General features: G+C 44.2%; 1 protein-coding gene and 1 long non-coding RNA gene across 2 annotated transcripts; both read left to right on the top strand.

The window, feature by feature from the left end:
• The first annotated feature begins 444 nt into the window (after window positions 1-444).
• LOC135373816 (uncharacterized) lies at window positions 445-6785 on the top strand. Its single transcript, XR_010416600.1, has 3 exons — window positions 445-533; window positions 5902-6011; window positions 6720-6785. It is a non-coding gene; the product is annotated as an uncharacterized LOC135373816 (long non-coding RNA).
• Window positions 6786-12147: 5362 nt separating this feature from the next.
• On the top strand, window positions 12148-13131 carry LOC135373796 (piggyBac transposable element-derived protein 3-like). The gene has a single exon (XM_064606862.1). It carries the CDS (start codon window positions 12148-12150, stop codon window positions 13129-13131), a length of 984 nt encoding a protein of 327 aa, XP_064462932.1.
• The last annotated feature ends 3974 nt before the right edge of the window (window positions 13132-17105 follow it).

The following is a 17105-nucleotide window of genomic DNA, read 5'->3' as shown; positions in this document are numbered from 1 at the left end:
TGTAATTGAAATGGATTCTTAGCCGATACATCCAACAACAAGTGTAATTCTGTTATACAGGGTGCTTTTTATGCGTCACAGAATTTTCATAAAAAAAAAAAAACGAGCAGAGCAAATATATGCCGTTTTAGCAGGTGGGCTATACGGCAGGCGAAGGTGCTGTTGGAGATGGTTTTCAAATTCAGGACGACTAATTATCTAAAATTCATTAACTTCTTAATAGATGTTTTCTGGGAAATGCGAGATGAAAAAAAAAGGTAGCCTTCCATATGAATCGCGCTATCAATGCTAGGTGATGCTACGCGTATGCCTCTCTTTGCCAGTGTTAATGTTTGATCATTCAGCAGGTGCACGAGCGCGTAGCAAAGGCAAGCCTTGGGATACAGTGCGGCAGCAGTATGGGACAAATGAAGAGCTGCTATCCGTCAACATGTTCGGGAAGAGAAACAGTGCGCTCTACTTATGGCTCTTCTCGACTCTCAGCACGGCCCTTGCAGGTCATTACAATGTCTGCGACGTTGACCCCAGGACAGGTAATACGTCCTTCTCAGAAGGGAATCGCTTGAGTGTTTTGTTGGGCAATGAGTTACATGCAGAGTCGTATTTGGGCATGTCATATTGTAGATGTTACATCAGATGCAGATACCATACCCAAAATTTCGTCCAGAAGAATGTCGCGAAGAGCTGTAACTCTTGTAATGGCTTCGATTTAGTGATGCGAAGTATTTGAAATACCCAGTATTTAAGTAAATTTTTCACTACTTGTGCTTTACATAAGTACATTTAAATTTGTATAATTTGTACCGTACTCTAAGTAGTTTTCTTCGGCAGTTTCCTTTCAATTCGTCAAGTACCCAAATGACAAGACAAGCGTAAGGCTAGGTCGTAAAGACCTGTCGTTCGCGTCATATTAATGGGTCAGCATGAAACTACCCATGTTCTCCAACTAGCTTTTTACAAAAATGCTTGCTAAAATGTTTCTAAAGATAACAAGTCCAAATGTAATTATCTGACGTTTTTTTTGTTTGTTTTTTTCACAACAACGTATTGAGACGTCCAGCGAGCTTCCAACATTCTTGATGTACTTGATGAGCACTCAAAATACTTTGCAAAGGAGTTCGTACTTAACTTTAGGTGAATTTGTAGCATGGCACTTCGTGCTGTACTCACAGTAATACAGGCGTTACGTACTCGACACTCTACTTGAAGTACAACTTTGAGGTAGTTTGCCCATCACTGCCTCCATTCATGCGAACAGTGCTGAAGTGGCATTTCGAACTGACTGAAGGAAGACTTGCAAGAAAAGTACCTAAGGCATTTGGGTGATTCCATTTCAACCCAGGCAAGGAGGTCCGGACAACGTCAGTGATTTGTATTGAAAAAAATAGATGTCCGTAGTTCCCGAGAAAAAAAAATCCGAAAGAATATGGCAGATCCGACGCGCTTTCAAGCATATCGATTTCGGTGTTCAATATCTTTCCAACGAACACGTTCACGGCCTTGAATTTTTTCGTCGCACTGTCAGGTATGTTGGCTCCCAGTGCTTGGGTTTAGTTCCGGCGGGGATTTTTTTATTTAGCAACTAAAATGTGCAAATTTGATGGCGACGACGAAAATCGCTCATATTCTTGCGGCTATTGCGGCACTCTTGTACATGGCAGTGAAACGAGAAAGGTATCGCCGTCTAGCGGAGACTGAGCTCTATAATTCGGTATCAAAATTAGGAGTCTAAGCCAGGTTGTTGTCACGCATGGGGGCGTCTACAACACGTGACATTTAAAAAAAAGTTTCTTGAACGCTCATATCTAAAAAACCACCTCGAAAATTCTTCAAACTTGGTCGGCACAGGTTTCTGTATCGTATGTGAATGCACAGAGAATCGAAGTTTTTTTTTCCTTGCATAATAAAAGTTAGAGCGTGCCAAAGTTTCAGTGTCTGACTGCGATGCGTGTAATGACCATGCAAGCGCTGCGAGAAGCTAACTGGTCCATATTCACGTTTTTATTGTGACACCCGCCCGTGCTGTTCGTGCTACTATTTGGGAACCCAAAGAGTCGAATATTATCCTCAGGACGTCGAATGCAGCACGATGGCTCCACAAGGACACTATATTTGAGAAATGTATATTGAGTGTATGTGTCACCCTTTGCGCGGTACGTGCATGAAACTTCGATGTTTATATCCACCTCTCTAGACCATGCCAGTTGAATTGAGTCACTATTTATTTACATTTCACTGATTACGTTAGCAGTTGTGGCAAAGATAATCGGACACGTTGCAATCACGTACACATCAGAATGTTTCTCACCAACGCATCGTCGAGCGAAGATACAGGAGCGAAGTGCCTTTGAAAATGTATCTTCTGTGTGTGCCTGTTCATGTAATTCCCGGAGTAGACACAGTCTTTCCTTGCTTTCATGTTCATAGCGAAGACACAGACGGCAAAGCAACGGCCAGTCAAAACAGCGTCAAAACACAGTTGTTACAAACGAAATCACTGCTCTACAGGAAAAGGAAGCACTCACTCTCGGAATGATTCGAAACTATCTTGGGTTTTGTACCTGAAACTGGATACGTCTCCAGTTCGGGTGGCGCTGATCTTGTTACTCTCCTCGCTCTTCATTAGCAGCGTTGGCGGTTCATGACACGGCTAAGTGCTCGCTGACGGACACAGACACCGTTGGCTATGCTTCCTTGCGAACTGAGGGACGTCTTCTTGGGTACAACGGTCCGCTGTGTCACGAAAAACGCGAATATCGACCAGTGAACAGCTCGCAGCGGTTCCATGGTCATTACACGCACCACAGTTGGGCACTGAAACTTTTGCACACTCTAACTTTAACAGAAAACCTTCGAGTTTCTGTGCACTCAAATATCGTATATGGAAGCATGCGCCTACGAAATTTGAAGAATTTTCGAGGTGGGGTTTTTAAGATATCAGCGCTCAAATATCGCATTTTTTTCAAATGTCACGCGTTGTAGACGGCGACATGTCTGACAGCAACCTGTCCTAGATTCCTGACTTTGATATCGAATCATAGAGCTCAGTCTCCGCTGCACGGCGACACCGTTCTTGTTCCACTGGCATGTACACGAGTGCTGCAATAGCCACAAGAATATGAGAGATTTTCGTGTTCGCCATCAACTTTGCGTATTTTTAGCTTCAAAATAACAAAATCACGTCCTGGACTGAACCCAAGCACTAGAAGCGAACAGAGCTGAGAGTGCGAGCAAAAAAAAATTCAAGGCAGTGAACGTGTTTGTTCGAAAGACGTTAATCGCCATATTCACTATGCCTAAAATCGCGTCGAATCTGCCGTAGATCTCTGAAGCTACGAAAACTAGAGAAAAAATGCTTCATCAATTCGCTTCTCAATCTGAGCCAGGCTACAGCTATACTTTTTAGATAAAAATTACTCATGATGGCCAGACCACCTTGCCTGAGTTGAGATGGAATCACCCATTTATGAAATCGGTGATGAGGAAACGTATAAAGTCGTAATTGCTGCTTGGCAGAGAAGAAGAAGGGATAGAGTATGGTACGTCAGAACGTAGGTTGCGCGCATATCTACTCATTGAAATTTCAGCGGTTGTTTGGAAGTTGTAAAATAATTGCGAAAACATCCACTTCGAAAATATCCAGCACAAATTATGGCGGAAAATAATAGGTGACACGCCTCTTAATTGTTCCTCCTCGCTTTTGTTCGAAATACCTGGGCCGTATCTGTGCCATCCACAGCTTATACCTTATCCACAGAAGCATGGAAATAAACACCAATGGGCCGTATCACACTTTTTCTCACGCACTCCTCGTATTGATTTGAAACAATGATGAGCTCGACCCAAAGCTTTAGCGCATTGAAGCGAGAGTGTTCGCCATTCTCTCTTTTTTTTTTTTTTTTGCGTTGCCATTGTAGCACGCTTGATTGAACCTAACCAAATACGTAAAGGTATTTGCAAATACAAAAAAAAAACTCATTGTGTACATTACTAACGTAAAACGTACATGACGCAGTGCCAAGACGCTAGGCTTGTTGTCATAGCTTAGCCACATAGCGGCAGACGCGGCAGTTAAAATATGCAACCTTCTTTGACTCTGCTACCTTTTGCACGTCTGCACGGCTGCCGGATCAGGAGTCAAACTCATCATCATTTGCGAAACCATGAAAGTCTCAGTCATTACAATTTCCATGACTGAATACACGTGTTTATGTGTGTTGCTTTACTGAAATTGGTAGCGCTTGCATTAAATTGGTTGGAGTTTGGATTAATTTGGTTCACCGGTGGATTAAATTGTGTAGCACTTCGACTACATTGAGTGACCAATGGATTAAATGAGCGGGAAAACGTGTAGTGTGGTGGGTATCCTGTGACCACAAATCGTCTCACCATCATCCTGAGGGCTGAAACCGGGGAGATGGAAGAAGAAGAAAGTTATCTCACACAGCAACTGTTCATTACGAACCAAACGCTCACATCTCCAAACACATCCAAGTGGGGAAATGGGTACGAACAAGGGTTTTCTCACACAGTCACCCCTTGTGGGTGCCTGCCAGGACTAACAACAACCGCTTCCATTTGTACCTTTCTGTTCCTTTCGTCATCATCATGTCAGCCAGCCCGAGGTGACGACCACATATGGACGACCACAGAGGCACTTGAAGCTCCGGGCTTGGACTGAGAGCCAAGAGCACACGAAATCACAATAACATGTCGACAATGAAAACGACAGTTTAATTTCACCCGAGGACACGAGGATAATATTACCGCCCTTTCGCACCAATCGCGAGCAATTTGAGCTTGTGGCAAGCTCACGCTGTCTTTAAAGCGGCGCTAAAATGCAAAAAAAAAAAAAGAAAAAGAAAGAAAAGAAGACAGAGACAGAACAAGTTCACTTCAAATTACATCACAGGCTGTGCTATTTTCGTACTTGTTATCATAATTCAAAGCTCCGTTACGTACCTATACAATCAAAATATACTGGGCTCTTGCTTGCTTCGGCGCTAAGCAGAGAACGTAGTTTCAACTCGTGGATCGGCATGTTTACTCAGTACTGCGCGTGCACGCGCGTGCCACGCCATGGAACACTCTTCAGTGAAAAAGACAGTCGGCACTGGGAACCGGACTGGCGTCGCTGATCGAAGGACGTGAGGATAAATGTTGTCAGTGGAACATTCGCGGGAACAGCTTTGGGCTGCTGTGAGCTGTGTGATTCAGTGAATCGGTATTGAAAATGCTACAGTGCGCATCATGCCGCGCACATAGAGAACACTACGATCGGAACCGTTCCATATTGACATACCCACGATAAGTACACGCGCGCTTCTCCTGCTGTCTCATTGGATGCTGCCAACCTTTCCCTCGTGGCGGTTCCATTTGTTGCCGTCAAGGAAGGCTCTGTTTTATTCCTCTTCTGTTCCAAGCACTAGCGTTCTGTGAAATATTTCCGTTTGAATTGCACCAATTGAGACACAGACTTTCATTTGAGAGCAACTTCTTTTTGCATTTAATTGTCCCATTAAGAAGTGTACTGCCTACTATGCTGTTCGCGTCCTGGCGACACGCATGAAGGCAGCGATGTATCCTTGTATCTGCAGCTGCTTGAGGAGGCCGCGGTGCCCGAAAACTAGCATGAGGCGTCCTGTATTTCCTTCCTCCAGTCACTTTGGTGGCCGTCCACTGTAGCCCAGCCAGAACAAACTGGAACAAGAGCCCTGGAATATAGCTCTTGAACTTCCTCTTAGTAATCACACACAAAAAAAGAAAAAAAAATATTGCGTTATTTATGTTATGGTCGCATTTTTTGTTTAAGCTGCAGCCTCTATCCAGTTATGAGTCGTGAAGAGCAAACTCGCCCAACGCGGACATACATTTTCTGATTATTTCTCTTTTCTCTGACAGCGATGTTTATGGCAACGGCCATTGGACGTTCTACGAATCATATATTTAAGGTCTGTTCCCTCATAATCAAAGACCTCCACAAGAAGCTCGATTCCAGTACATTTATTAAGGTGAGTGTAGGCTGTGAGATCCGCAAAGTGGGCTTTTCCCGAAGTTTCGTTCGCAAGTTCGCAGTACTTGAAAGCAGTACGAGGTTGCATAAGTGCGGCGTTTACTGTATCTGAAATGACTTGAGCTACGGATTCGCGGAATATGTAGAAGGAAAACGCTTGTGCAACGAATTTGCGTTCAACACTTCGGATTTCAAGTACACGAGGTGTTGTGACTAGTAAACAGTATGAACAGTATTAAGAGTCTCAGCAGTTAAAAGCAAACACAATATCTAATTAAAGCAGGCGAATAATGTACAACACATTGTACTGCTAAAAAACGTTGAAAGTGCACTGCGATATGTCATATTTACGACAAGAAAAGACGCCAATGGTCCACTTGTTACTCAAATTCATCTGGAATTAATTTGGGATGAACGATTCTTCCGATTTGCTAAGCATCTGTAGTTCGCTTCCCATTCGCTTTTCGAATCGGCAGAACCGATCGTTTGTTTCGGGCACAAACAGCTCTCTAAAGGTCCCTATACTAGTACCGTAAGAGGGCCGAAAAGTGACAAATTTCTGGTAACGCTTTGTGTGATGAGGAGAGCGCCTTAGAGGACCTGCTCTATGTATTGTTCCGTCGTTAGAACAACTGGTTAGAACAAGAACAACGTTCTTGCAGAATGGTGTGTATGATATAAATCAGTGCGCTTCTTTATTTTCCAGCTCATAGATTTTGCATGTGACAACGGTTATATCTGCGTCGAGAAGGTTGGAGAGGATATCCCAAAGGTAACACCTGCTGTTTAAAGCTGGAATGATTTGGAAGGATAAGTCAGTTTCAATTTCAATTTGTCTATTTCACACACACACAAAAAAAGTAACGGAAATGGGACTCAGAGTAAAAAGCCGAATGGGTTGACGAAGGAAGTGAAACGTACCATGGCTCATGTGGTATCAAAATAGCATGGTGCTTCGGAAAAAAAGTTGAGAAGAAAAGAAAATTCTTATAAAGTATCTGTGTGTGGAGACAATGTGCGGTCAGATTTATCACGAAAGGGCTCGAAAAAAAAAATGTTTAGGAGGAGCAGAAATGAGAGGTATACGCCCTGGGACACTAGTATAAAAAGCGAGAGAGCGGCATGCAGAGCGTAGTCACAGAATTAGGTCTAGTCCTGTGTCTGCTTTTTCTCGGTTTTCGTCCATGCAGTACTACTTCGTAGCTCAACATTGTTTATTTTTATTTTTGTTGAACCATATTGGTGACAGTTGATTTTATCTCGCAGTACGGAGAGTGCTTGATCGATCTTTTCTTAACAAACTCGGTGAGTATCAGGTCCCCACCTCTTAACTGTATTTCTGTAGTGTCATCTTCAGTTTGTAGCACCTTGGCTTGCAGTGACCACATTTAAAGGGAAAGCAAGGGACGGGAAATAATGTACCCCGTGGCAATGCATTGCACCAGGTGCTGCATAAGTGTTTCTTACATATACCAGGGGGGTTCAAGTCAAACTGGGACTTGTCGTTTTTCGCAAAAATAAAATGAACTTACAGGAGTGAAATTAGTTTTATTTTTCGATGTAGTCTCCAGCTGCACTAGTACACTTGTCCCAGCGTTTCACGAGGGCTAGGATATCTGTTGTGAATCCATAGAAAGTCACTCGAGGTGGGACTTACGGAACTGCGCTACTCGTGGGTCGACTCTCGAGCAGCGATGTATTTCGTACATGCAGAAGCAAGGATGATAAACTTCCACAGATGACGAGGGACCTTGTCTTCATGCAAGAGTGCGATGTGCTCGTCGTGTATGCAGTCCCGCTTGCGTCTTCCTTCATGCGAGAAAGTATGCGCGGATCTAGATTCCAATAAGTATTTCCGTTTCCATTTGCTGGCATTTCCCGTTATCCAACAGGGTACAATATTGGGGTCTGTCCAGTATGTGGCCACATCCGTTATCGTTGGTAAGGAGTCGCACACTAGCTTGGCGATACGCACTCCTATCACAGCGCCATTCAGTTCCAGCTGTGGAGGCGTAAGTTTCTTGAGGGGCGCTACACGACATTTCGCAAACACTAGTCCCACTTTAATGTTACCTTTCGCGTGAACCACTCTCACGAAAGCACAGGCTCCATAGGCTTGCGGATTCGCATCGATAAAAATGTGATGTTTTGTGGAATAGTCGCTTTCTTCACCAGGTAGGAAGCACCGCTCCAGGGAAATACTGTGAAACTTCTGTAGATCAGCACACCAAGATTCCCATTCTTTAGATATATCCGCTGGCAACGGAGCGTCCCAGTCGAGGCCTCTTTCCCATAGTCGTTGAAATAAAATCTTTACTATTATCATGTATGGAGAAAGAAAGCTAAGCGGGTCAAAGATTTTTGCAGATGTTTGCAAGTAGTCGCGTAGTCGACTTTGCCCCAATGATGGTATCTAGGAGGTGTTCTCCGGAGAACTTGAAGAGGCCAGTCGACTTATTCCATACGATGCCGAGAACCCTGCTGTCTTCCGTTACACAACCGCCTCTCAGCGTTATGGTCTCCTTTGCTAAACTGCTCAAAGGTCGTCTGAAGTTCAGAGGAGTTTGACGCGAATTTAGTCAGTTTCATACCTGCCTTTTGCAGTATGCGTCGTGCACTGCTGACTATCCGCTGTGCTTCTTCAACCTTGTTTGCACCCGTAAGTAAGTCGTCCACATAGAAGGAGTTTATCAGCGCATGGGCGATATCTTCTTCGGATCCTGTAGTGCACCTCAGGTGATGTTGAAGGGTGGCGCTGAGCAGGAAAGGGCTCGCGGTTGTACCAAACGGCACCCTATTCATCCTCCAGACTTCAAGCGGTGGAAGCGTGGATCCTTGTAGGGGTGCGGTGGTAAACCACAGAAAGCGTAAGGCATCTCTGTCGGCTGGATTGATGCCAAGTTGCAGAAAGGCTTTCTGTATGTCTGCAGTAACAGCGATCGTGTGCATACGGAATCGCAGCAAAATCAAAACCAGGTCAGAGTTCAATTTGGGTCCTTTTTCGAGGTGGTCGTTCAAAGGCGCTTTCCTGGACGATGCGAGGAGGCGTCGAAGACTACCTGTACTCTGGTCGAGGTGGATTCATTGCGGATTACGGCTCGGTGAGGCATGTAGTACGTATATCGAGATTCCGGTGAGTCGCCAACCACTCTCTCTGCGTGCCCGTTCTCTATATAACTCCGTATGGCCTCATCGTACTCAATCACCTGGTCATAACGTTGCAGCCGTCTTACCAGACCTCGCAATCAGAATTTTGCCAACTCTAAGTTGTCTGCCATTTGAATGGTGCCAGCTTTCCAAGGAAGTGTTACCTCGTATCGGCCATCTTTCATAGTTAACTGCCGTTGAAATTCTTCCAGGATAGATGCGTTGTGTTCTACGTTTGAAGGATCTGCATCTGTTATGTCGATGCTGTCCAATTCCCAGAATCGTTTAAGGACGTTACAAAAGACTTTCAATTTTTTTTTATTCCTCTCGTCAAGGTGAGCTAATAAGCCACCACTGAAAGTCCAGTGCAAAGTCAGCGAAGTATACTACGGAAAAAATAGCCGGAGGTCTTTGGCTGCACGTATAGCATATGTTTGTAAGTCAAACGTCGCCATGACAGTACTGGACAGCTGTTTCGGCCTTCTTGGGCCTCATCAGCAGTACGCAGGCAGACAACGTTTGAGCGGATGGCGTCAGAAGGTCACGTAACACGTGATTCTTCCCTTCAGGGTGAGCTAAGTCACCACTGAAATCCCAGTGCAAAGCCAGTGAAGTATACTAGAGAAAAAAATTGCTGGAGCTCTTTGGCTGCAGGAATAGCATATGTTTGTAAGTCAAACGTCGCCATGCCAGTACTGGACAGCTGTTTCGGCCTTCTTGGGCCTCATCAGCAGTACGCAGGCAGGCAACGTTTGAGCAGATGGCGTCAGAAGGTCACGTAACACGTGATTCTTCCCTTCAGGGTGAGCTAAGTCACCACTGAAATCCCAGTGCAAAGCCAGTGACGTATACTAGGGAAAAAAATAGCCGGAGCTCTTTGGCTGCACGTATTGCACGTTTAGCTCGCCCTGACAGGAGGAATCACGGGTTAGGTGACCTTCTGTCGCCATCCGCTCAAACGATGCCTGCCTGCGTACTGCTGATGAGGCCCAAGAAGGCAGAAACAGCTGTCCAGTACTGGCATGGCGACGTTTGACTTACGAACATATATACAGGGTGTTCAAAATTAAGCTTTCACGAGCGCTACGTAAACACAGCGATGACAGGAAGCCGGATGATAACTTTACGCTACTGGTGTAAGAAACAGGTGCTGCTAATTATGTAGCACCTGTTTCATACTCAAGGAACAGAAAAATAGCACCAGTTTTCTTTTGTTCGCCTATTTATAAAAATGCTAGGGAAAGCTTAATGAACACCCTGTATATATTCCCGACTTCAGCTCGCAAAAATTTGCATAATTAAACTTACGTTACACGACATTCACATCAGAAGATGGCCAAAAACTAAGAACAAATGCCGTTTTCCTCATGACTCTAGGTGGTGTAGTTTTTGTTATAATTCAATGACACGTTTTCTGGGACACCCTGTATACAACGCTGCTTGCACGAGCTCTAGTGGGAGCCCAAGAACCATACTACACCTTTTCCAGCCGTTATTAATCCTCTTATCGTACATTTTAATCCTTATATCATGACATTTAATCCTTTTGCCATCCGAATTAATCATGCTTCGTCCTCGCCCCCCCCCCCCGTATCACATATGATACAAAAGTTCCAGAATTTTTTGCGAGAGAACTATGCATCGCAGACGGCTGTGCCGAATGTAGCACATGCGATAGGGTGTCCTTCGGCGACATATATTCAGCAAAAGCTGACAGATGGCACGCAAGTCGCGGGGGAGACATCAAGATGGAGCGCGCAAAGTCGAACCCGTGCACGAGGTCCAAGTAAGTTTATGATATTTATTTGTTTACAGGTTATTGTTGTTGTCAAAAAGTGATTGGAGAAGGCAGATACGTTAATTTGATGGATTAGACCCAATTTTAGGAGCACGAGCGCAATATTAGTGATCAACACAGGATTTTGTATCGTCTATAAAATCTGCGGCACGGGGATACTCTGCTGAGAATTAGGAAATTAGTGCGCATTGCGAAACAATAATTTGGTTCGCCTATTTGTCTAACGTTCGCCTGTGTTTTACCTTTCTGATTTCTTTCTGGTGCAAGGAAAGACTCTGAATGAAGAAGAGATCCTTGCTGCGCTCTTCAATGGGGATTCAGAAATTGAAGGTGCCGATGAGGACAGTGAATATGAAGCGCCTTCTTGTTCAGAAGAAGCAGAAGACGAGGAAGAAGAGTGCACCGACACAAACGGAAGCGAAGAGGAAGCGGGCCGTTTGTTCTGGAAACACAGCGCAAGGTAATATTCCCGGCTTGACTTCATAGATTGAGCATCGCTATTTACAAGATCGTATTGCGTTTGTGGGGTATCATGACCGTGCCCTGTTCTGCCGTTTCCTCAGCTTCACGCCTGCGAATCCTGGGAACAGCTTAGGTAATGTTGGAGGCCATGAGGAGCTGCCAGGAGAGCCATTCGACTGCTTTACGAAGTATATTCCCGAGAGTTGCTTCGAGGATATGGCGTTCTTCACAAACAAGAGGGCAACCAAGATAACAGGAAGAAGCTGTGGGACCACAACCACTGAACTAAGGAAGATGTTCGGTGTGAGCATGGCCATATCATGTCTTGGGGGTGAGGCACGCCGATTTTTTTTGAGTGACTGAATAACGTCATAGAATTTTTCGTATTCGTCCCAGTACCCAAGGACAAGGATGGCATAGGCAGCGAAGACTAGAGTTCCGATGGTTGTGTCCGCAATGACAAGGGACCGATACCACTTCCTACGAAATGCCGTGAAACTCGTGGACGACGACGACGTACTTACTGACGAAAAACGAGAAGATGCGTTTTGGGAGGTTCGGCCGTTGTTGAACGCTGTCCAGCAGGAATGCCTTCGCACACCTCGCGCAGCATACGTTTCAATAGACGAGCAAATGGTGCCGTTCCATGGGAAGGTGAAAATGCGCCAGTATGTCAGGGGGAACCCGAACCCCGTTGGGCTCAAAAAATTTGTTTTGGCCACACCCGATGGCATTCCCCGATGCCATCCATGGATTTCACGGTGCGATGGATTTCACGATGTACGCGGGAAAGGGTTGTACTATCAAAGGCGCCGTCGTTTGTGAAGACTTGGATATTGGAGGAAAAGTTGTACTAAAGCTCTGTGAATCCCTGCAAGCAGGAACCTTCCTTTTCACGGACCGTTATTTTACATCAGTAGCGCTTTTAGATGAATTGCTGCAACACGGCATCAGTGGCTGCGGAACACTGATGCGCTCAAGAGTCCCGGCGGCCAACAAGCTGAGATCCGAAAGCCAGCTCAAGAAAGGGGGCAGAGGTACAAGTGAACAAGTAGTTCGCAGCGATGGTGCAGTGTCACTCGTCCAATGGTACGACAGTCGACAGGTTCTAGTTGCATCTATCATGTTCGGGAAGGAGCCGGTTACAACATGCCGCAGATGGTGTAAAAAAAAACAGTACATTACTGTTGAAAGACCTGACGCACTCACGAAATATAATGCATTCATGGGAGGCGTCGACCAACTAGACAGATGCATCAGTATGTACCGCAGTAGGACCAGAACCAACACGTGGACAGTCCGCATGGTATTCCACATGTTTGACTTCGCGTGTGCAGCAGAGTGGGTGAGGTACTGTCGTTCCATGCAGTCGAAAGGGAAAAATCCTAAAGAGATTTTGGACTATTTGGACTTCCGAATGCGTGTTGCTGAAGGGTTGATCTACGTTCAGGACATTGTCGAAACCAGTGACAGCAGCACGGACGAAGACACGCCTGGAAGCCGAAAGCCATTCCTACCTTTGCCTCCACCCAAGAAGCGAAGCTGTGGTGCACTTCACTTGCCAGAAATGGGCACGACACAAAAAGCGCGAAGCCGCTGCAGGCTTCCCGGCTGCAAGGCACTCACAGCAGTGCGTTGCAAAGAATGTAAAATATTTCTTTGCTTCAACGGGAGTCGCAATTGTTACAAGGGGTTCCACACCCAGAAATAATACCGAATGAACTTACCGAAATTACCTGTTATGTCAGAAACGAATATTTTTACATATTTTTAAACACAGTGTGTCAAAGTAAGCCCACTTTCTGCAGACTGTATCATTCGGCACGTTTTTACCAGTGAAAAATAAACTCATAGATGAAGAACTATCGTTTCATAAATGTCTCTGCAGTGACCCACAGCATCTCATATGATACACTCAGAAAGTACCCGAAGGCATCGGAACACGCTCTAGACAAAGAATGGGCATATTGTCGGGGTCCCATCACGCACGGTAATGCGTGTAAACTCGCGCTGACTCCTCCCTATTAGCGACGGGACTGAGGAGTTAATCCTCATTTCACATAATTTAATCCATTTCTCATGCAATTTAATCCACGTGGCTATGTGTGAGCTACGTGACTTTTGTTTTGTATTTTGGGACAATTTCCATGTGTACGGGTATTGCACATGATTTTCATTAATAATGTGGGTTTCTGCACCATAATGGGATACTGTGGGACTGTCAATCTGGATTATGGTACTGTGGGACTATTACTATGTGTACGAGTTTTACCCATGGTTTTTATTAAAACGTTGGTTCTGTACTGTAATGGGATGCTGTGGGACTGCCAATCTGGCTTGCGATATTGTGGGACTATTCCCATGTCTACGGGTTTTACCCATGGTTTTCATTAAAAACGCGGGTTTCTGCTGTGCAATGAGACACCGCGGAACTGGGTATCTGGAATGCAATATTGTGGGACTATTTCCATGTCTACGGATATCACCCTTGCCCTGGATGCACCCTTTTAAATGAAGATTTCTGGACTGTAATAGAATAATATGGGACTCTATCTGGATCACAGTATCCCGCGGGAATAGCCCCACAATAGCGTCATCGAGACTGGCAGTCACACTGTATCCCATTACGGTGCAGAAACCCGCATATTTAATGTAAAGCATGGGTAATACCCGCACACATGAGAACAGTCCCACAACACCGTAAGCAAGGCTGGCGGTCGTACAGTATCCAATTACGGTACATAAACCATTATTTTTCGTGAAAAGCACGGGTTATGCCCGCAGGCACGGGAATAGCGCCACAATATTGTAATTGATATTCACAGACCCGCAGCATCCCGTTATAGTACAGAAATCTGTACTTTGAATGAAAAGCATGGGTAATATCCGTAGACATTGGAATAGTCCCTCAATATTGCAATCCAGATTGACAGTCCAGTCCAAATTACAGTGCAGAGACTCACGTTTTTAATGAAAACCGTAGGTAAAACCCATAGACATGGGAATAGCCTCACAACATCGCAGTCCAGAGAGGCAGTCCCACAGTATCCCATTAGAGTGCAAAAAACACGTTTTTAATTAGATGGGTAATACCCGTAGACGACGGTATTGTCCCACAATGTTGTAATCCAGATAGACAGTCATCCAAGCTCTCGTACTGGATGGTATGGGACTGCCTGCATGATTTACGAAATGTTTTGACAACTTCCTCGTTTACACCCATCAAGTGACTTTTTTGTGACCATGCCTACCCTATGCACTGCCATGAAATGGTGTGGGACTACCTGCATGATGTATGATGTATGTTATAACTATTTTCTTGTTTATAACTATAAAATGACTTTTTGTGACTGCTGCTGGCACTGCTATGCTACTGCTCTATGCACTACAATTGGATGGGGTGTGACTACCTGCATGATTTATGGCCTGTATTGATTATTTCTGAATTTACGTCTATATAATTTGACTTTCTGTGACTAGGACTACTCCATGCACTACAGTGGGTTACTATGGGGCTTTATGACCTATTATGACTATTTCCTTGTTTATGGCTATAAATTGAATTTTTATGACCATGCCTACTCTATGCGCTACAATGGGATAGTATGGGAACTACCTGGAACTAACGCGCACTGCCTGAAAAGTAGTTGCTCTGAAGATGGAACATATCCATAGACAAACACAACACTACCTTCGAGTTGCCTAGGAAAGAACAATCGAAATATGACATAGAAAAATCTCCTTTTTTTTCTCGCCTTTTTCCAAATGTAAGTTGGTCAGCAATGGCATGCACATCACAGTACGGCATCCTGGCCATCAGTTCTTTATAATGTTATTCATGTTCCCATATAATCTATCGCTTCATTGATATCTTTGCGCGTCGCAGGCCTTGTGTGTTAAAATGACGGGAGCCCAGTCCTTGAATGCTCACATAGAAAGCATAGACTTATACTATCCCATAGCTCAACCCAAAGTTCATTTGAAGCTACGAACGTGGAACAGTCATAACATGTCATAAATCGTGCAGGATAGTCTCGTGCTATTCCTGGCCGTGTCCAGCCCACCAACGCTGTGCGCTCAAAGCTCTTTTGATCTTTCTGGACACAATCGGACTTCGATCCTTATTGAGAAGGGGCTCATTGTTTCATTCCCCACATCACCACCACCAATGGTTTAGAGTATGGCTTCCGGTCATGAAACTCCGCATTCATCATCTTAAAATAAAGTTGTTACTGTTGTATTCCATTGTAGTGCACACTGTAGTCATAGATCACAAAAAAGATAATTTGTAGCTGTAAACCAGGGAACTGACATAACAGGTCACTGATTATGTAGGTAGTCTTACAATGTCCCTTTGTTGTGCAAAGAATAGTTGTATACATAAAAATCACTTTGTAGCTACAAACGAGAAAATAGTCATAACAGGTCAAGAAACATTCAGTTATCTTAAATTATCCCATGGTAGTTCAATTAGTACACATAATCATAAAAATCAATTTATTGATGTAAACACAGGTTGAGTACAACTTGTGTATCACGTTCATAATAAATTTTCCTTTAGCAATGAAATAGTCATAACAGGTTATAGATCATGCAGGTGCTCTCATACTACGGTATAGTAGTGCATTTACCAGCGACGATCAATTTATAGCTGCAAACGAGGAAATAGTCATTACCGGTCATAAACATTGCAAGTAGCCCCATATTGACAAATAGTAGTGCATGACGGAAGAGCAAGTCATAAAAATTAAATTTATAGCCAGAAACAAGGAAATTGTCATAACAGGTCATAAAGCATACACATAGTCCCATACCATCTCATTGTGGTGCATAGGGTAGTCCTGGTCACAAAAAGTCAATTTATAGGCCTAAACAAAGAAACAGTCATAACTGGCTATCAATTATGCTGGTAGCCCCATATTATCCTATAGTGGTGCAAAAAGGAGTCATAGTCATAAAAGTGAATTTATAGCCATAAATAAGGTAATAGTCATGTCACTCCATAAACCATGGAGGTAGCCCCATACTACCCCATGGAAGTGCATAGAGTAGGCATATTCACAAAAAGTCAGTTTATGGCTGTAAACGAGGAAATAGTCAAAACAGGCCATAAGTCGTGCAGGTAGTCCCATCCTATCTCACTATAGTGCATGGAGTAGGCATCGTCAAAAGAAATCAATTTACCCATAAACAAGAAAATAGTAATAATAGGTCATAAATCATGCAAGGTAGTCCCATACTATCACATACGAGTTCATTGAACAGTGATATTCACAAAGAGGTCAATTTATAGCCATAACAGGGGAAGAGCCATATCAGGTCATAAATCATGCAGGTAGCCACATACCTTACCATAGTAGTGCATAGAGTGAGCATATTCACAAAAAGTCGGTTTATGGCTGTAAACGAGGAAATAGTCACAACAGGTCATAAATCGCGCAGGTAGTCTCATCCAATCTCATAGTAGTGCATAGAGTAGGCGTAGTCAAACATCAATTTATACCCGTAAACAAGGAAATAGTCATATCAGGTCATAAATCATGTAGGCAGTCCCATACCATCCCACAGTAGCGCATGGAGTAGGTATAGTCATAAATTTGAATTTGCGGCCATCAACAAGGAAAAACACATAAGTCATCAATCATGCAGGTAGTCCCACACTATCACATAGGAGTGCATCGAACA

Source organism: Ornithodoros turicata, unplaced genomic scaffold (assembly GCF_037126465.1).
Source record: "Ornithodoros turicata isolate Travis unplaced genomic scaffold, ASM3712646v1 Chromosome32, whole genome shotgun sequence".
Classification (NCBI taxonomy): domain Eukaryota; kingdom Metazoa; phylum Arthropoda; class Arachnida; order Ixodida; family Argasidae; genus Ornithodoros; species Ornithodoros turicata.
This window is presented reverse-complemented; position numbering and strand designations above follow the sequence as displayed.

Coding starts and splice junctions, on each gene's coding strand:
- LOC135373796 (XM_064606862.1), top strand. CDS start 12,148: ATGGCATTCCCCGATGCCATCCATGGATTTCACGGTGCGATGGATTTC.